This window comes from Cololabis saira, chromosome 6 (assembly GCF_033807715.1).
Source record: "Cololabis saira isolate AMF1-May2022 chromosome 6, fColSai1.1, whole genome shotgun sequence".
In the NCBI taxonomy this organism is placed as follows: domain Eukaryota; kingdom Metazoa; phylum Chordata; class Actinopteri; order Beloniformes; family Belonidae; genus Cololabis; species Cololabis saira.
Window position 1 is genome coordinate 33,777,419 of NC_084592.1, and position 21,460 is coordinate 33,798,878.

The 21,460-nt window shown below is 38.5% G+C and overlaps 2 protein-coding genes across 8 annotated transcripts in view; both read right to left on the bottom strand.

Annotated features, from left to right (window-relative positions):
* Nucleotides 1–17,011, bottom strand: part of LOC133445616 (motor neuron and pancreas homeobox protein 1-like) — a 23,902-nt gene extending 6,891 nt beyond the window's left edge. The window contains exon 1 of the mRNA XM_061722938.1: nucleotides 16,717–17,011. Coding sequence (XP_061578922.1) covers nucleotides 16,717–17,011 — 295 coding nt within the window. The remainder of the gene's footprint in view (nucleotides 1–16,716) is intronic.
* Nucleotides 17,012–18,211: 1,200 nt separating this feature from the next.
* The window catches only part of myo1b (myosin IB), a 65,600-nt gene continuing 62,351 nt past the window's right edge, over nucleotides 18,212–21,460 (bottom strand). For 5 of the 7 annotated variants that reach the window (XM_061723996.1, XM_061723997.1, XM_061723994.1 and 2 more), the window contains 3 exons: nucleotides 20,589–20,741; nucleotides 20,258–20,388; nucleotides 18,212–20,171 (listed from right to left, as the gene is read on the bottom strand). In XM_061723996.1, the coding sequence (XP_061579980.1) occupies nucleotides 20,039–20,171; nucleotides 20,258–20,388; nucleotides 20,589–20,741 (417 nt within the window). In that variant the 3' untranslated portion in view covers nucleotides 18,212–20,038. The remainder of the gene's footprint in view (nucleotides 20,172–20,257; nucleotides 20,389–20,588; nucleotides 20,742–21,460) is intronic. The other 2 variants (XM_061724000.1, XM_061723998.1) reach the window with 1 other exon arrangement.

The following is a 21,460-nucleotide window of genomic DNA, read 5'->3' on the forward strand; positions in this document are numbered from 1 at the left end:
TTGTGGCTCCAGATTATACCCCTACCCCCTTCAGTAGGAGTTTTTGACCATTCTTCTTCCCAGAACTACTTCGGTTCAGATACGTTTGTGGGAAGTATGGCGTAAACATCACTTTATATGGCATTCAGGTCAGCTGCATCACTCAACTCCTACTAGTATGACAATCCCCTTGATATTATCCTGTAGAATTTAGGGAAACTGCAATACATTTATCTGTCAATGATGGAAAACAGCCCAGGCCCAGAGGAAATGAAGCAGGTCCAGATCACGGTTTTCCCTTCACTTCAGAAAGTGAGTTGCAGTGAAATTAGACTAAGCGTATGTGCTAACTTACTTTGTCTACCAGCACTGTGAATGTTTAATGGGTGTGTCCAGGCACAAAAAAAACACATTTGTTTGTCTGTTGTCCATTGGCAGATAATATTTGTCTACTATTGTGACTTTGACGAGTATCACGTCACATTTCATGGCAAATTAATGAATTAATAGATGTAGTAGTAGTCGTATAACAAAGAGATTGAAAAATGTATGCAATAGTCATATGTTTTCAATCATTTAATACATGTGAACATCTGAATTGCAGACTTGCTTGCTGAAGTTTTGTATTAAACAGAAGCATTGTCTTATTGTGTGGTCATGTTTGGGTACACAAGGCAACTTATTCTTTTGAATACTAAAATACTTATATATTTTTTATCTTAACACCAAGAATGAGGGAGTGTGAATTCTGAAGAATTTCATAAAATATTTAATGTTCTTGTTTAGTCTTTTCTTCATCATCTGATCTGTTTCACATTATGTAAGCTGTGTGAGAGCGTGTGTGCCCTGATTTAATAGAGTTTACTGATACGCTATATACTGATATGAAAGCACACATTTTTCAATAATCTTAGGTTCTGCAGCTTTAAGATACTGTGTGTGGCGATACTATGGAACTGGGATTCATGTTGATCGGATCACTGCATTAATGCCTCTTCGCAAGTTTATCTATTCACAAGTACATGGCATAGCCATTACTTGATAATTCCTACAGTAATGCCCTCTGGCCCTGAGGATGTAGTGATCAAGTGTATGAGATCAGCTACACCCTTTTTGATTAAAAGGGAAACATTGGTCACGGTGTCAGATTCTCATCTGCAGTAACATGAATTGCAGTCAAGGACTGGGGTCCTATAAAAGTTTGGTGAGTTAATGTGAAGTTTAAAGTTGAACAGATATTAAAGAGTTAGGTTTTTAGGGTGTTCACCACACTGGAGAGACCACGTCTCTTGGCTGGGATTGCATCAGTATGGCAGAGGAGAAGAAGGTTTGTGAAACCCTCAGTTCCTTTAAATCAAGGTTAAAAACTCATTTGTTTACAGCTGCCTTTGACAGAAATACTTAAACTCTTCAACTTTAAACAATGTTAATCTTAGTACTCAATTGTAACTGTATTTTAAGTCTAACTCTTCTTTATTCTGCCACTGCACAGTGAGCTTTTTTTTTCTCCCATTCACTTTTCATATATTTATTCTGTAAAGCACCTTGAATGTCCTTGTCGCAGAAATGACCATTATCAATTTAAGGAGCATTGACATTGGCATTGATTGACAAAGCCAAAGACATTTTCATTCATTTTCAAAATTACTTTTTTTCTAGCAAGATATCCATGTGTCCGTCTAGTTCAGGGATCGGCAACCCGCGGCTCTAGAGCTGCATGCGGCTCTTTAGCGCCGCCCTAGTGGCTCCTGGAGCTTTTTCAAAAATGTTTGACCTTTTTTTTCCTTTTTTTCTTCTTCTTTTTCTTTTTTTTCTTCCTGTTTCCTTTCCTTTGTAATCTCAACATTTCAACTTTTTTCTCGAAATTTTGACTATTTCCTCTAAATTTTGACTTTTTTCTCGAAATTTTGACTATTTCCTCGACATTTCAACTTTTTTTTCAACATTTTGACTTTTCCTCTAAATTTGGACTTTTTTCTCGAAATTTTGACTTTTTCCTCAACATTTCGACTTTTTTCTCAAGATTGTACTTCAACATTAATCTCGACATTTCAACTTTTTTCTCGACATTTCGACTTTTTTCTCAACATTTCGACTTTTTTCTCGAAGTGCATAATGAAAAAAAAAATCTTCCCCTAGTTATAACTAATATAGCTACATGCAGCATGTGTTCCCTTCATTCTAAGGCTTATAAAAGACTTTTCATTTTTTGCGGCTCCAGACATATTTGTTTTTTGCATTTTTGGTCCAATATGGCTCTTTCAACATTTTGGGTTGCCGACCCCTGGTGTAGTTGTTCTTAATGTTTGAAGGACATCAATGAAATGAGGTGAAAATAAGCTGTTTAAATGTACAAAACTGATTCAGGGGCAAAGACTTTGGCAAAACCCAAACAAAATAATTCTCCAACAGCTCAACCTGGGATTAGATTCAGATTGTTGCAGCAAAAAAGGCAAATGTGCATTATCCTTTTCATTGATTTAGTTTACTTTTGGGCACTTATGTACTATGTTCGCTTTGAGCACTTGTGCTTCACTTGTTAAATTTAAATGCACACAAATGAGGATATGAGCAGAGCACCAAGGCAGACCATGAAGTCAAACATGGACAAGTGCAAGCCAAAAAGGCAGCACAGCTAATCAGCCCTTTTCCCCTCTCAACCTTTTGCTGGAAAGGAACTATTCATGGTGCGTCTTTTCATACACAAATGTAATCAGGGTTAGTCCAGTGGGCGCTTCTGTCGAGAGTCTGCAGTTAGGAAGGTTATTCTTCACAATTAGAGGAAGAGAAAATGATCAAATACATTTTCACTCAGCTTGACTTCAATAAAAAAAACCAACCCATTATGTAGAATTTCTTTTTTTTTTAATGCTTAAATATTGCATCATCTAATTTAGGCCTTATATTTTGCATTTGCACAAGAGTTGAGTGCTGACACAGATTCAGAAGGTTGTTAGGGAAATAAAATATGACCACGTATCCCAGGAGACATCAAGTCAAGTGGAAAATCTCTCAAAATTCCCCACATATTCAGCATAATAAAGCCCATTGTTCTCCTGCTGTCTGTGTCCTATTGTGGTGTCTTGTCTAATATCTGCTTTTAGTTCTGCTACCTCTATTGTGATCCCCTGATTTTAGGTCTGATTGGCCTAATGGACCGCGGGGGAATAGAACACTTCCTGGTAGAGCTGGGGTGGTTGTTCAGGGTTGCAAGGTTCAGCACTGGTTCAAACAAGGTGATTGATGACAGCTATCACAACTGAGGTTGGAAGATAATGAGAAGGACAAGAGGGAGGAGCAGAGGAGGAGGAGAAGGGGAGGTGGGAGCAGGACGGCTGAGATTAGATGATTATTACTTAGCACAGTAAATGCTGAGATGACAGTGCAGTAAGATGAGGCTTTGGGGTGGTGGAGAGAAAAGCTGAGGAACACCAATTAGTCGTAAACAAGAGTGTGTGAATAAGAGGAGGAGACAGACACACGTAGGGCTGGTTAACAAACAAAGACATGAGGAGTGACAGACCAGCAGAGGAGTGGCTCCAGAGAGCAGTTTAACATCTGTTGCTCTGTGGGACTCCCAGTCTGCTCTGCAAGCTTCTGTTCCCAAAATACTAATTAAACAAATTTGTTTCCCAACAGGAACATATAAATTAAGGCCTTAAACAAAATTAGAACGTGTGAAAATGTCCTCGAAACTATAGATATCAGATGTTAATAGTGGACTAAACTGAGGAAGTTGTCTTTTATGATGTTGATGGGGAACAAATCCTGTACTCTTCATCAAACAGCTAATAGAATGGTACACCAGCATTATCCACTCACTGGCCACTTTATTAGATACACCTGGTATACCTAATAAAATGTTCAGCGAAGGTTTCAGTTTTACTGGAAGTACAAGACCATGTTTGCCTACTTTGGGCTTGATTTACTAAAGGTTTGCGTGCATAAAAACGTGTGCAAACTTGACATCACCCGCAAACCAATGTGCAAGCTGATCTACTAACAGCGTGCAAAGAGGACTGCGCCTCTCAAATGAGCAAAATAGCACACGCAATTCATTTAGTAGTTTTGCCCTGATGAATAATCAATATGGGGCATACCCGCCAGAAATCGCTAAATACTGGGAGGGGAAAATGCAAATATGTTCATTTACCACACGCAATGAGATTTACCAAGCCTGAAAGTAATTGCGCGTATTGTGATTGCGTCTGTATTTAATACGTTCGAAAGGAAGGTGCTAATCTGCCCAGCATTACGCACCGATGGCTGCTGTTATTGTGGCAAGGAGGCGACATCGCCAAAATCAAAGAATACGCAGAGAGAGAGTCTTTATTCTGCTGCATGCTATTTTAAAAATGGTTGCACAAGTTTTATTAAAGGCCACTTTTTCTTTAGTTCTTCGCCTTATATCTTGCCACCTTCTTTTAACCTCATCTGCCGTTCTTTTTGTCTTACCGACTGCATTTATTCTATCGCAGATTTTCTCCCATATTGCGTTTCTTTTGGTAATGTTTAAATTTATTTGCTGTGGTTCATGAATGTGTTTATTTGCCTCTTCCACTAATATCTCTAACTCCAACTCGTCAAATTTCATTTTGCGCTTGCGACTATCCTGCTTTCCATCCAGACTCTCCATGGCGCAAACCGTAAGACACGCAACACCTCATTTAAATACTGCGGTTTGCACCTGTTATCAATTGCGCAAGCATTCTTAGTTGATCACCCGCAAAACACACAACAACAGCACGTGCAAACTTTTTCAGTGCACACGCAATTTAGTACTCTTTATTTAGGATCTTAGTAAATCAGGCCCTTTGTGTCTGCGTGATTATGCATACAAAGCAGCCAAACCAAAGCCATGATATTTATACTTGTGTACTTGCGTATATGTCAATCACTACTAGTTGGAAGGAAAGAAAATAGCTCACATTACATGTAACTGAGATTTAAAAAAGGAAGAAAAAAATCAAGCACATCCCCATGTTTAATCAAAGAATGCGTGATATGTATAACAGTTACAAACACGAACAAAAGTCATCAAAAGAAAAAATATCAGAACATCTCCCAACTCAGTTTCTGGAGGGCATGGTCTTGATAGAGAGCACAGAAATCAGTTGTTGTTTAGTAATGAAAGTTAATTGGTGACAGATGAGAATTCTATTTTTAGTATAAACATTTCCTCAACCAAATGTACTGTGTCCTTTACTGCTTTGCTCAAGACCAAATGTATAAAGGACCCACTCACCCGAGCCAAGCTGTACCGTGCCAGGCCTGGGGCACAATTGACCCTGCCTCCCAAACCCAACCGACCTCCCCCAACGACCCTCCCGACCCCCCTGACCTCACATTACTTTAGTCTCAGTCATGTTTGAGCACATACGTCATTAAGTCATTAAATATCATTAAACATCCTTTTGTTCAAGTAGAGTCTGGCTGCAACCTGAGGGGAGCTGGAGCTTCACTTTATCCAGAATGTGTGACCTGCACGTCACGGAGCGACTCCAATCAAACCTGAGAATAAAAATTTCCAACAAAGTGGTCAAACTTCGACTTCAGGATTGTTACAAAGAGCTGCATAAAAAGCAGATGACTGTAGTGACTTTATCAAAAGGGTGTGCAGGAGATTCAGGTTAATGACTCTATCATCTTTTTCAATTCTGTCCCCATTAGATTCATCATTTGAAGTACATAATACTCAAAAAAAGAAGCACTTTTGTCTTTGAATGCTGTTACTTATGTCGATGTGAACATACTTCAGAGAAATCTGTCTCTATGTGCGTTTGTCTGTGTGGAAATCCATATCGAGGTAAACAACTCCTTTTTTGTGGTACATGTACTCTCATTTGCAGTTACATGCTGTTCTACAGATAGCTTTTGGGCAAAGTGAACAATCAAAAGTAAGCATGAAAATGGGAGGGGGAAAAAGAAAGATGGGATCTTGACAAAAATCCATACTTTGACATCTTTGTCTTCTTTGGTGTTCAAATGTGAATCATCTTTCAGGCATCCCTCCCTTTCTAAGTTGAGACACTTAATTTGCTTCTGGTTCTGCGACACTCTGACAAATTCCTGTTTAGAGGGTTTAATCAGAACTGGATGTCCCCTTTTTTGTCTGCATGCATGCTTATCTGTGTTCCTGTGAAAGGTTTAGGGGTTTTGATGATGAGGAGAAATGTATAACTCTCACCTAACACTGACACTGACACTGACACTGACACATCTGCTCTCCTCATATGATAATTCCTATTCTTCTATGGCTGCTGTAGCGTCTGACACAATCAAATGAAACATTCTTCTATTGTTGAGTAAAGCAGATTAAATAGAATGGGAGGAGAAACAGGATTTTTACTCTGAGTGAGTTACATGTTTGTAAAATGATTGCAGAGCTGACTGTGGGGTGTGGCTGCTGTCTTAATGCATGTGAGCAGTGAAATGCCCTACATGGTAATATATGACTTAAAAGCAATTTGGAGAAAAGTGTTGATACGTAATTCCTGTTTTTTCCTTTTTCTGAACTGGTGACACATAGAATACATGTAACAATAACATGCATGTCTTGGGAGTGTGTCTAAGATACATTAGGCATACTTTTGTCTTATTCTTCACATGTCCTGTGTTGTATATAGGAAACACCAGTTCTAAGTGTCTGTCATGCATTTGACATATTTTTGAAAGGAGGATCTGCTCAAGAGTCTATGCAGAGATTTATAGGGGAATTAGCCTTACTTCAACTGGTTGTTTAAATACACAGAGAACAGACAGGCCTATTGGAGGGGCTGTCAGATTGATATATGCTAGACCTCACTGAAGATGGGCTTTAATTTTCCTAATTTATCCTCTGCCTAGTGCATCACTCCTTCTCTTGTTATTGCTTTATCCGACCTTCTGCTCAACCTCTCTCCTTCTTCTTTCTGTGGTCCCAGTGCAGATGTTTCTTATTAGACGGCAGTCTGAACTGGGTAGTTACACTAATATGCAATGAAAAACACGTGCTAAAGTGCTTTTTGTCATTAGAGCCCATTTGAAATAATTGACAAAAGAAAATATTACCCTAATTGTTTTTATTCTAAACAGAATTTGAACCAACCAACAAAGTTCATGTTGAAGTAAGTTGTTCTTAACATCTCCAATGACCAAGACAGGGAAGAGTCATAATACAGTGATACTTTGTGGCAGTTTCTGCCACCTACAAATGCAATGATGGGTGGAGACAAATAGAAATGAAAGGGATGCGCTTGTTTTCACAGGTGGAAAATAGGTGTTTTTTCACAGAGGCACCCATGGCTGTGCTGCCTGTCCTCTTACTTAATGTCTGTAAACGAGCACCTAATGAGTGTGTGCAGCTATTTGCTTATCCGTATCAGTTCCACAGCTGCTTGTGTTCACACAAAGCCTCCATGCATTTGACAAACAGATCGATTTTTTTGGCTCAGTGAGCAGGTGAAATAGTGATGGTTTACTACTTTACTTGTTCAAACTTTGTGAGGGGGACAACAGCATAAAGAGAATTATCTTTTAAAATGAGCCATCTGTTTGTTTTAATGGGATTACAAAGAAAAAACAAATTATTGGTACTTAGATGGTACTAACCCAGTTTGATTTGTAGTAATGCCGGTTAGTGAATTAAGCACGTAAATATCTTAACAGATATTGGCCTGGTTGCCATATTTCAAACATGCATACAGAATATTAATTTTAACATTGTATAAGAATATTTTCTCCTCCAGCCAAATGCAAATAGCCTCAGTCGAAGATGGATACATTTTGAGCAGGCATTCCCGATCCTCAGAGGATGCTTCCTCATCATACAGTTTCATCGTACAGACTGGATCACCATGCAACCGATTCATGTAGCCCTCAAGAATGGGAGAAGGGGAGTTTTTCCTGCCACTGTTTGGCTTAAGGCTTTTCTCCCACTATGGGAGTTTTTACCTGCCATTGTTTATGTAATAATTGCTCAGGGGTTTATGTTTATGTTTATGTTTATGTTCATGTTCTGGATCTCTGGAAAGCGTCTAGAGACAACATCTGTTGTATTAGAAGCTATATAAATAAAATTGAATTGAATTGAAGAATAGATCCCATTACTGTGTGATACTTTGAAGCGTCCCATCAGTCTTAGGATGGTATTTTGAATGCACCATTGTGAAGACAATCGCTTATGTTTTTCAGGAGTGGATATACATGCAAATTTATTCTAAGACAGGGAAGCAATGTTCAAAAATATGAGAGGATTCATTTTAGATTCTACAGGCTTCTTTAAGGCTTATTTTAAATTTCATGATAAGAAGACTGAAGAGTCTTTCCTATCCTTAAGAGCAAGATGGGAGGTTAGGTTTGGGAAGTCACAATAGTGACAGATAAGACCCAAGTGGAGACATTCTGCCATGATGGACAGCAACACAAACACCTCCCACCAAGTGTCAACCATGGTGGAGGGGTGGTGACACTTAGCCACAGGATTTGGGCAGATTGCATGGTGGCAGATTGCAGGCACCGAGTTAACCATGAACTCCTTTGTACACCAAACCGTGAGGTAGTTTGTCAAACGGATAAAGCTTGGCCAAAACTGTCACGTTACAGAACAGTGAGCCGAAAAAACAAACCTGCAACATAATTTTTTGTGTCCTGACAGTAAAAAAAAATGTCTAGGATGTTTGTTTGTTACGGTTATTGGCCAGATTCAACACACATGCATCTTAGAAGAGAATGAAGGGATTTTACTACTCCTTTCACCCATGTACAGCTATCCACAGATGGTGGAGCAGAAGCCCGTTCTCCCAGTCTAACTCCCTTCATCTCTCCATTCTTGTCTGTTGACATGATAATGGCCACAAATTGATGAAGCCATTGAGTGAGCCGGTGACACAAGGGTGAGAGGGCACGGTCTCCCCACCACCCAGTGACACTCATTAATCAGATCTCTTCCAGCCGCCGTCCCTCCCTCCAGACTCCCTGACACAGTGCTAGAAGTGGAAATGTAATCCATGGTGCCTCTCGCGGTCTGGAGTGTCCCCCACCTCATTGTCTTTGCTCGTTTGCTGGGCTTTTGTTTATTTGTCATGCCAACATCAGCTACAGCAGTGCAGAGTCATGCAGGGAATATCTTGAAATAATGCTTCAAGACGTTTTACATAAAACAGAACATATGCTGTTAAAATTGTATTTACACCAACCCTTAACCTTGAAGAAGCAAGACAAAAAGAGAAACCTTATATTTTCAATAATAAAACTAATGCTCCACTACAACCGCAAATAAGAAGATGAGAATGAATGGAAAATGCATATACAGGAAAAAAATTAATTGATTGTTCCATTTACTTTGAATTGTGTTCATTCTGCAGGCAGCATGAAACAGAAGATAGTTTGACCGTTGTTCTGTTGTGGTGGTGCAAGTTCAGTTTATACATGCAGCCCTTGGGAAGTATAATACAGAATCACGGCATAAACTTTCATCGCTATGCTGATGATACACAGCTGTATTTGTCTATGAAGCCAGATGAAACAGAATCATAAGCTAAACTTCAGGCAGGGACATCAAGGACTGGAGGTCCACTCATTATTTGCCTCTAAATTCCGATAAAACAGAATAAAACAGAGTTTATTATTTTTGTTCCCAAGCATCTTAAGAAGGGATTAGATGGTGTTGCGATGGCCTCCAGTACAACTGTGCAAAACCTTGGTGTTATTTTCAATCAGGATTTGTCACTTAAACAGCATATTAATCAGGTTTGTAAAACAGCGTTTTTCCATCTCCGTAATATTACAAAGATTAGGAGTATCATCTCCCAGAGTGATGCAGAACAACTAATTCACAGGTTTGTATCTTCTGCTTTTAGGCACCATTACTATGGAACCAACTTCCAATTTGGGTTAAGGAGAATGACAACACTGCAACCCTTAAAACCAAACTTAAAACGTTTTTGTTTAGTCAAGCCTGTAGTTAGTGTAAACTTTAGTGTGTTAGGGCCAGTAATCATAACTGCAGCTACAGGACAAGACTAGAACAGGCTTGTCTTGAACAAAGCTTTATTATAGATGTGCTGCCATAGGCCTGTGCTGCAGGGGGACACCAACATGATCCGCTGAGCGGTGCCCATCAACCCTCTTTTGCTCTCCTTTCTTCAGATCAATTCTCAGTTATTATTTAGAAGTTTTTCATAAACATCATTGTTCTCCATTGTCCTTATCGTCTGTCCCCTCCTTTTCTCTTCTGCACGTTTGCAGGCCAGAGCTTCAGGAGCTTCATCTTGACCTGCAGTCCCACCTTCTGACCACCTCAGTTTCTGCTGTCTACATCTGTTTATATAGGCATCCCTGTAGTACACCAACTTACCATTGCACCTTTCCTCTCTCTGTTCTTCATTATCTCTGTCTGTTCTCTCTTTTCCTGCTCTGCCCAGCTGACCTCCGGCAGGAGGGTCCCCCTTCATGATCCAGGTCCTGCTCAATGTGTCTTCCCTCCTAAAGGGGAGTTTTTACCTGCCATTATTTATGTAATCATTGCTCAGGGTTCATGTTCTGGGTCTCTGGAAAGCACCAATAGATAACTTCTGTTGTAACAGATGCTATATAAATAAAATTGAACTGAGTAACTTAAAAACCAACACAAAAATATACCTACAGGGCATTATTTATTCAGAAAAATCATGAAAGTATACAACACACACACACACACACACACACACACGCACACACAGTGCAACTTTTGAGCCTGTGGTGATGTTAATTTTGGCCTAGTAATCAAATATTCATGTTTCTGCTTATAACTTTTGGCCTCTGTTGAAAAGGAAGTTTATGTGACAGACTTTAGTAGCTTAAAGAAGCTACTGGGATCCTTGTTTTATCTTCTCAGTCTGTATGATTTAAGGTGCCCCTTAAGGTGTCAGTGCATGTCAATAGTTGAGTAAAGCGCAAAGCCAGACCAAGCGCTTAAATGGCTGTATGAGACGAAATCGTCAAGTCAGCTCCATTTTGAATACTTCAATGACAGCAGGATTCAATATAACTCCTTTATTAGTATTAAGATGTATCTATTTATGTAAAACAATTGATTTCATGTAGGAACAGCCATGTCCATTGGGTTAATGTTGACAATGTAATTCGCTTCTGGTTTCCAGGTGGGTTAACGAGACACTGCCGTTTAACTTCAAATGCAGCTGTGGCTTTAAAATAAAATGCTTTTATTCAGGAATAAAACATGTTACAACACAGTTACGTTAGCCACAGGCTTAGCAACAGTACAATGCGCTCTTCAGTGTTATCATTTACCACTGTTATCACTGTATTTTCCTTGTTGTGCAATCTGCTTCTGGCTTTTGGGGTCATTTCTTAAAATGCAAGCTGGTATATTCACCTGTTTAATCAGAAAAGGTTCATGTCTGCAAGCTGGGAGCCAGTTTGCTGACATCTAAATGCTAAACTCCTCAAGTCGATAATGAAAGCAGCCTTGAGGCTGACAACTCAATGCAGTCAATACTGTTAACCAACTGCAGGCGCGCATGAAGTAGATCAAGAAAACAAACAAAAAAACAAACACACTGGAAAACTGTGTGTAGTAAATAACTAATAAATAAAGATCTTTAAAGACAGAGAAAGTAGGAAATGTTCCATGATTGGATACTGCTACTGCAACTAACAAAACGGCATAGTCTCCACATGAAATACAAATTGGGTGTTTGAAATTACTACTATAATAAAATAAGGAAAAAAAAGAACCTAAATTAACATTATTCCAGCACTTGTGTGTGGCCATGAAGGTAAGAAAATGTTATTCAGTGATTTGTTCTGATTCTTGAAGTGGAGTAACATCACAGAGGTGTGCTGTCTGCAAAGAATTATCCAGACTCCCAACCCCTAAAGCGGCTGCTGTAAACACAAGTGCAAAGGGGCGTCTGGTACTGGGACTCAGTGGTGTTCTGATCAAAGAATGTCACAGGCAATTCATTACGATGTCGGGTTTCTTTGTCAGCTTTTGAAAAAACAGAAGAGAATAGCTCTTCTTTAAGGTTTAGTCTCTCCAGTTTAGCATCTTTTGTTGGGACTTGATCACCAAAATTAAAGGTTTTTGTTAAAGACATGCCTTTTATCTCCTCCATGTTGGTCCTCCACAAATATTACCTTGTTAGTTAGTTAGTTAGTTAGTTAGTGATTTATTCCGAACATGCAAATGATATATAACGTAAATATGAACAAGTAAAACAGAAATAATAATACAAAATGGCCGATCAAGACAATTTTACAAAACAAAACAAAATAAAACAAAAAAACAGCATAAAACAAAAAAACAGCACAGTAATTTCACTTGCATGTCCGAAAAGGGGTGGGAAGAAGTATAACTTATTTAATCCCGCCCCTTCTCCATAAAATATTAACAATATCTATTTATGTCCATCTTATTTTTACATTACTCTTTTCTTAATTATATATAAATATATACATACACACACACACACACGCACACACATACATACTGTACGTACATAATATACATATACACACAAACATACAAGTACACATACATACATACATACACACACATACACTCTTTTTTCGTTATATTTCTTAATTGTGCTGACAACATATAAATAAATAATAATTAACAAAAGAAAAAATATATAAATATACATATATATATATATATATATATACACAAACCTTGTGACAATAAATGGCTTAAGAATAAAGGAATAAGGGAAATGCCTCATGTTTCATATTGTATTTCAGAGAGACCCTATAGGCAAGGCAAGTATATTTGTATAGCGCATTCATTTCTATAACGATTAACTTACAACAGGAAAGACAGGATAAGGCAATATGTCATGGTCCTTTACCAGAGACAGATGGTTCCTTATGCAGGTTTCACCTCTGATACTATGAAACATTAAATTAATGGCATGAAAAAGAAAAGTGGTGGAGAGAAAGGGAAAGTGAGGACGGACGCTAGATGGTGATTTTTATAGACTCATGTTCCCACTGAACCTTGATCGTATTGACTTGCAGTTGCAGTAAATTAATCGCTTGGAAAAGCCCATGCTAATCAGCAAAGAGTATAAAAATGTAAGATTCTCAGGTCTATTTTCATATTAAAGTTTTTACAGTTGTGTGCATGAGCATGAGTCTTTTTTATTATTATCCATTGACAACTCCACTCCATCTCTTTCCAGTTTAAGAGTCTTGGTGTCAACTCAACAGCACATATAAACAACACTACCCGGCCTGCTGACTTCCACTTCCTTTGTAACATTCACTGCCTCCTTCCATCATTCATGGTCAACAGTGCTGCCATACTGGTTAGTGCTGTTGTCACATCCCATCTTGGTTATTGTAATGCACTTCCCTACAGTTTACTACACAGATCCCTCTATAAACTCCAACTGGTCCAGAACTCACCTGCTTGCAGTTTCTACAACCCCATTCAACTCTACTTGCTCCTGATTCACAGCCATATTCCTGCTCCTAACATTGAAAGTCCCCCATAATCTGGGTTTTCTACATCTCTCCAAGCTTCACTGAAAAAGGCTCAAGTCATCAAGTCATCTCTACAATGACATGTCTACAACACCTGTTCAGATAGGCTTTTGAATTTCAAATTTTTGTTCTATTATAAATATAATATTCTTGTTTTATATATTTCAGTTATGTATCTGTGATGCAAGGTGACGTGGGAGTTTTGAAAGGTTTCCCAACTATACTACCAATAGCCATTGCCTCCTGTACGTGTTTTCTCCCCAAGTGAACAGTCAAGCTTGATTTTAACAACCAAAGAGGAGACTGAAGCTTGCCTTTACCTCTTCTGGCCTCTGCTTGCAGCAGTTTGTGTGTGATTTATGGTTTAGTTCTTTCTGTGACGTCTCTTCAGTTGTTTTGATGATGGGACCAACAGTCATGTTTTTAAAGCTCGTTTGCGGTTGTGCTCAGCTGATATTCACTTACAATAGAGCGGACACCAACTCCTATGGCTGTTTGATGGATGTCCATTTGAATTTTAGCCAGCCAACCCATTTTTCCTCTTCAAATGAAAAATGTAATTATAGTTAAACTCTTATCCATCTACTCTGAGAAAGAAAAAGGAGACATATTTAATGCTGTAACTTGTTGCCCCATTAATAGAGATTATTTTGGAGGTTTGGGACAACCTACTTCAAGTCTGCAGAATAAATGGTCACTTTTAGTAGTTAAGTGTTTTTTCTCGGTGACACAGAGGGAGAAAAACATTGCCACCATTAAAGCCTATCTAGAAGAGTGGAATCCAAGTATTATGTATGTGTGTAATATATATATGCTTTTTTTTTTTTTTTTTAAATAAACACAGCTACTACAAACGTAATATTTCAAACCCACTGAGTTCATTCCTTAGTTTCAGACCTTGAGGGACACCTTTACAATGATAATTTAATTTTTTGTATTCTGCAAATTTTTTCCCCCATATTTGACAACACTCTTGTGAATCTAAAACTGTGTAACCAGCAAATCATGCCAAACTGTCACGGTTCAATTGACTACATTTGTGATCTATAAAAAGGTAATTGATGTCCATCTCACTAGTTTGATTTGACTGGCATCTAGTGTCCAAGATGCACCACTACACAACTACATTCTCGTTCATTTCTACGTCCACCAATGTGAGCCATCAGACCAGTCTGGATGTTTGAAAAAGAAAACAAGACTTAAAAAGCAACCAGTTTCAAAAGTTTGAAAATAGATCACACTTCACAGTTTATGATTAGTGTAGGAAAGTACCATTTAATTACAGTCACAGAAATAAACTGGGAAGAGGGGAGTGATAAAGGGACATTAGAAAGTACTCAGCCTCAACTCATCCGAGTCCAGCAGCCATCGAAACAAGAATGCTCCAGAAGAGGTGCAGAACATGAGCGCCAGCAATCATCAACTGTACCAAAATCCCACAGATCCCCTGTTATCTTAAACACTTCTGACAGGCAATTGGTCTGATCATCCAGGTACAACCATTTCTCAGAGATGAGAGAGGAGAAAACTCACCTTTTGGCAAACAAGACAGTCTTCTGCAACAAATATTAGAGGAGCAGCTTTCCGTGGAGAACTAAACAAGATGCATGCAAGAGTGTGAAAGCACTGCATAGATGCTGAAACAAAACAGGGTTCTAGAAGGCTGCCTACCACATACAATTTCAATGATTCTTTTGTATAAATACTATTACTTCACAAGGTGAATGAAAGCAGGGAATACACTACTATAAATGCTATATTTCAGTTGGCTATACTAAAATGCTTAATGGTTTTGTCTTGAAATTTGCTTTTGGTTGCAGAATACAATCAGTCATGTTATATAACATCTCAAAAATGCTATTAATATAGTACCTTTCTAGTCTTGCCGATTACAAAAACTCACAACACAATCCATAGAGATTCACATAGATGTCTTTTTTCATCATACCCACAATCACAAATCAATGAATTCATCAGAAGCAGGGTTGAGTTGAGCATCTTGCCTGGACCTCATTGCTTGACAGTTGGAGTGCAAAGCCAGGAATCAAAGCAGACTTTCAAGCTGGCAGAAGGCCGTTTACCTCCCAACAGCACAGAGAAGACCAGAAATGCAAGAGATATCTCTCTACAGGACTCATCCTATTTGAAGCTGTTTAACTTCAACCGATGTGTGTATTTATAAAACTAAAAACTTTGTGTTACCCATAGTCAAGTCTGTATAAGGCATTATCAAATAGTGGTGCATTTAAATAGTGATACAGTAGCTTTTTTTTTTTTATAATTTGAGATAATTTATTATAGCTTTAAGAGAACTATACACTGAAAAAAAATAAGTCTAAGTGCATGTAAATATAACATTTTAATCTATGATATTAACAATTAAAAATGAAGTTTGTTGCTTTACATGAATACATCTAGTTTTGAACTTAATCTGCATTTGTTCAAAAAACAAGACATTGTGCATTTTTTCCTCAACAAGCAGTATTTATGTAATCCCAGGCAATCTTTTCATTTACACACAGACAACAAGCAATGATCTTGTTGTATTTACCTTTCCTTTAACAATTTTAATCTATTGGGCAGATTGACCAAATTTGAAACCAACGTTGATGACCAACGTTTAGATGAAACATGCTTTATTTGTTTATGTAGAACACCACGGTAAAAAATATCTTGCTTGATCTACTTTAAAAAAAATTAAGGCAACTTTTTTGCATGAGATTTTTATGTAGATCAAGAAAGACTAGTCTTTGTATAAAGTACTTAATTTTTAGCATGTACAAAATTCATTTGCAAGTAAAGTCAACTTAAGTTGACTTTATTTACTAAAATTAAGTTGACTTTATTTACCAAAATCAACACAATTAAGTTGACTGTACTTTCAAAATGTATTATTTACATACAAAAAATTAAGTAGTTTATACAAAGACTAGTCTTTCTTGATCTACATAAAAATCTCATGCAAAAAGTTGACTTATTTTTTTGTTAAGTAGATCAAGCACAATATTTGTATCAGTGCACTTGAAAGCTCAGTGATTGAGGGATCACCGCTGTAATACCAGTCGAGATCCATTGGGTGTCACCAGAGACAACCCCATTCCTGAACTGACATGTGCACTACATGAAGGCCATAGTATATTCACTTTTCTGTTTTTGTTAAATGTCAACTGAGTTTTATCACACACAAAATCTAGATGTTAAATTTAGTACGACTGCAGAATTAATATGGCTTAGTGTGGACATCCCCTTAAATCAACTAGTTCCGACCTCCGGGGTGTAATTTGTGAGTGGGTCCTCCGTGATAGAGTGGGTTATTGCACATGTACTGGAGCGGCCAGGCTGTTGTTCCCCTGCAGTCCCACACAGCGGCCGGACTCCGCCTCCCGTTCCCAGCCTGAGCAGCGGTGGGAACCGGGTACTGGCCTGCTATTTTTAACCATTCTGTGTTCATTCTGCGTTCAACCCGAGGGCTGCTGCTCCCTGGAGACCCGCAGCCGGCAGCTCTCTCAAAGCCACGGAATTTAACCCCAGGACAGCTCTCCCTGGATGTGATGGAAAACATCTGGCCAGATGCTTGACTCCGAGGCTTGACCAAACCCCCCGCCGACGCTGACAAAAGGCAAAATCATGGCCCACTGAAGGAATTCATGTCTTATTCTCTGGGTTACATAAACGCCCCCCATTTGCACCGGATTAAAATTATCCGGGACCTGCCGGTAATTTGTGATAATTACAAGAGGATGTTTACCGTCAAGTTTACTGTTGCCATGGCAATTTACAAAAGGCCGACACTACACTATTTTGGAATTCTGTCACTTGTCAAAAATGTGACGTAGTCATTGAAATCTTATTCTTGAGCGTCTGATCTGATGCTCATTCATATAACTTATTCAAATTTAATGATAAATAAAAAATTTTAAAAAGTAAAAAAAAAAAAAAATGCACAGAACTAGAGTTCCCAACCGTCCCTTGAAAAACGGAATCGTCCCGTATTGAACTGAAAAGGGACGCACTTTGTCCCTTATTACTGAGAGTAAAAATAGTCATAACATGCCAATGGGAAATGGCACTGAGCTGTTGAGTTCATAAGTTCTTTTTATCCATTTTACTAAAACTGTATCCTACAGTCATGGCCTTTGAGGCACAAATATGTTTACAAGTTTTCTACAGACTTTGTTATTGCACTAAAAATGTGCACTATTACAGAATGGATGTTCTGCTTTCTTTCGTTTTATATTAATTTATACAATTTCAAGTTAAGCAGGACAGGTTTCTGTTTAAGATTCTTATTTTATTCAGTTCATTTTGTATTCAAGTGAATTGCTGGATAATAATTTGTTTTCCCTGTGTTTTCATGGCATTCAAAAATATGCATCCAATTCAATTCAGTATCGAGTCAAATAGTTAAAAAAAAAAAAAAAAAAAAAAAATCGTTTCACTCACAAATAAGGGGCTTAAAAAAAAAAAAAAAAAAAAAAATCACCACACCAGGAAGGGTGAAGGCAATCGGGTTGTCCGGCCCTGCTGATGGTGTCCCTTATTTATTTTTCAGGGACTTGGCAACCCTACACAGAACTAATACAGATGTCTGTTATTTTACAGTTCCCGCAGGTCCAGAGTCCGTTGTATTCCAGTGTGAATAGCACCTGAACAAAGTCCACGGTATAAAATGGTCTCTAGAGTCAAGGTAAAGGGAGTAATTAATGTATGCTAATTTTTTGCATACTTCAAATAAAAGGAATGGCAAAAAAAAAGACCTCAGGATAACATTTATTTTTTTTATTTAATTTAAAAAAAGAATACTTGTAAATGTTACATTGAGTTCTACTAAAACATTTCCATGTTCCGTCTTTAAGCACAGGTTAACATCAGGCACACAAGAAAGCAGACATTTTTGTAGTTCTAGCCATTGTTCAAATACAAAAACAGAGGAGAAAGAATGAGGAAGATGTTTCCCAAGCGAAACTGCACTAAAAAACAGGGGAGCCGAACAAGAAGAGTCAAAACTGCTGTTCAGCCCAAACTGTTCCCATGCACAGAATGACTGATTTCCCTCCATCGCGCGCACCTTACATTTTTATTAATTAATTTATTTTTTTTTAAGTACAACTTACACACCAGGATACCCAAATCTGCAGACCATGACTTGAACAAGTTTGATTAGGTTGTTCCTTCTCACAGCCACCTGAGGAAACTTGCATCCAAGTATAGATCGTAGTCAACATGCATGAAAATGTAGCTCTTTTCTTGAATGCTCAAGTTCAGCTCGTGCATCTATACATGAATACCAGACTTAAACAAGTGTTAAAGCTGAAACTGGTCAGTTTCCTCTGATGGGAATCTCAAGTCATGTGTGCTCATTATTTGGTCTTTTGCTTTGAAAAAAAGTACACATTAGGTCAGAATGGGTGAAGCATGACAATATCTCAAGCTGAAGTGGAAAAGAAAGCAATTTCAAAAGCACACCTAATACAGTTTTGTCCAAGTCATGGCTACAGCATACATAGCTTATGTACAGCTTATGGCACGGGAAGTGCAACTGCTATGGATTCACCACCATCTTGCCAGAAAGAATAATTGAGACAATATTGCACACAAAACATCACTTTTTGGGTTTTGCTCTTCAACAGACAGTTGTAAATCTGATCAAGAATGAAGTTTAATGTATTCTTTCTATTGCCTTTGACAGTAATCTGGACATTATATCCTAGATGTTAGTTCAGATTACATTTTTTCTGTAGATGAAATAATTCCTGGTGTTTATTGGAATCTGTACTGGAGGATATGGGATTGATCACAGGTTAAGTGCAATCAAAACAGTTGGATTGCTGCATTGCTCCCTATTTTTGGCATCAATCATAAGTGAATGGGATGATTTAAACATTTGGTTCAATATGTAGTTTGAATTTGTGCACCGACACGACTCTTGAGACTTTCAATGGCACATAAATATAAATGTTTAACAATTTTCCTACAAATGACTGCTTTCAGTCAAATGACTATGGTGCTTTTTGTCAAAGAAAAAAATAATTACAATCAATTTTGTTTTCAGGTCATCCTTTTTTCGTTACAAAAGTTGTCAAAGCAAGTGCAGCATTTGAGTTTCTCAGACAACAAAATCTGACAAGTTAAGCCAAAATGTGTCATAGTTCGTCTCAAACTTTAAGCCATCGTGCTGAAGCTGCTTAAAAGCAGACGAGTCTAGACCAGTTGAGGCAGTAGCCTGTCAAAACATTCCTGCCAGATTTTCTCTGAAACTCATTTACTATACAGGCAGAGTAATCATTAGGATTACCACGAAAATGAGTCTCATTCACCAACTTCAGCACTTTGCACCACATTTCTTTGGCATGCAACCCACATTAGGGCTTTCTTTGCCTAAAAAAAGTGAAACAGTTTTGGCTAAAGCGGTGCCATAGTGAATCTGATAAGTGAAGGGAATCTAAACAACAAACCAAATAACTGCACATTTTGTGCTTAGAGTGCACACCAGTATGGCAATTTTCAAGACCAGGGTTTTGGAGTGTGGTGTATGTCACCCTCCACACTGAGCAGCCATAAGCAGCAGGAACAGAGAGGAAGAATCACATTACGGTGATGTGGGTACAGACACCTCCAACAGGCGGTTGTTTTTGCGCTTGCAGCTTGCACTGTTGCCATTTTTGGGGCTCCCCTGGATGAATTTCACACAGACCTTGTCCTGCTTAAACTGGACCAGGAACCTGCCACACACACCAAATACAAGCCGCATTATTTATAAAATAATCATTCAAAGCATCAGTTTGACCTAAATATTGACTGCTCTTACTCATCTGAGATGTCAAGGTTGAGCTGCTCCCTGTCGGCAGCCTTGGCCCCGATGCGGTGAAGCTTGGTGATTATTTCAATCAGGTGCTCACTGCTGAGTAAGAAGTCTCCTTTGACAGCTGAGGCAGACCCCTAAAGCAAAATAATGTTCACTCCACGTTCTTATAGTAAATTTATCAGTTCAGCAGGCCCCAAGATGAATTATTCCCCTTATTTTCTTCCTGACATTCATAGATATCAGATTCTTGTAATAAATTTGGATCAGACAAACCTGGGTAAAAAGTGAGTTATTACTCTGCTTAAACTATACATCAAAACAATTGCCATCTCACCTCTTTGAGTTTGAGAGCAAAGAAGCCATCAGTCTGTGAGCTGACCGACACACTGGCGAGCTCTGGCAAAGGGACGCTGGCCTTGATCTGACCCGTCTTGTGGTCAGCCAGGACGACACTCTTCTTAGTTAGCAGGAAGAGCCGAGCTGAGCCCTGCCGTCAGGAGCACAAGGATCAGTCAAGTCTCATTTGTGTGCCAGTTGATTTAAAACGCACCCCCACACACACCAGCCACACAAATAATTTTCCTTCTAGATGCAAGCCACATTATGTTAAGCCCAAACTTGCCAGTTGCCATTATCAGCAACTATTAGCAATTATCAGCCCAAATGTGTTAGCCTTTAGGGTTGCCAGTCGGCTCTTAGAGTATTACTAAAGTAATAGTACTTAGAGCATTTTATATCAAAAAGAGAAAGAAAACCGAACTGTTTTAACATGAACGCATCTTAAAACTGTTTTATTACAAGGGGAGCATTTTTAAATGGTAAGTTTTTCCTCCAACTTTGAATTTGTGCTAATTTGTAGAGAGGAAGGCAATTTGAACACTTTCAGGGGCTGCGCTGATGTGATGTTATAGAGTAAGCAGCTGCTGTTGCTCCCACAGCAGTAAGACCAAACTGCTTCTTGTCAACCTCCAAAGCATCTCCTCCCATTTCAGACTTGACAAGTATGAATTACCAACTGTGCCAGCCCAACCTTGACGTACTTTCTGTGGAAATGGCCACGAGAGCGAGAAAGAAAGAGAGTGAAAGAAGCACCAACATGGCACCTAGAATTTCAGACTTCAAATAAGGAACCCCTGTTTAGCAGGCGGTTAATTATCATTTCCTATCTTATTCAATTATTATCCTTTATTTAAACCAGGTGTGGGT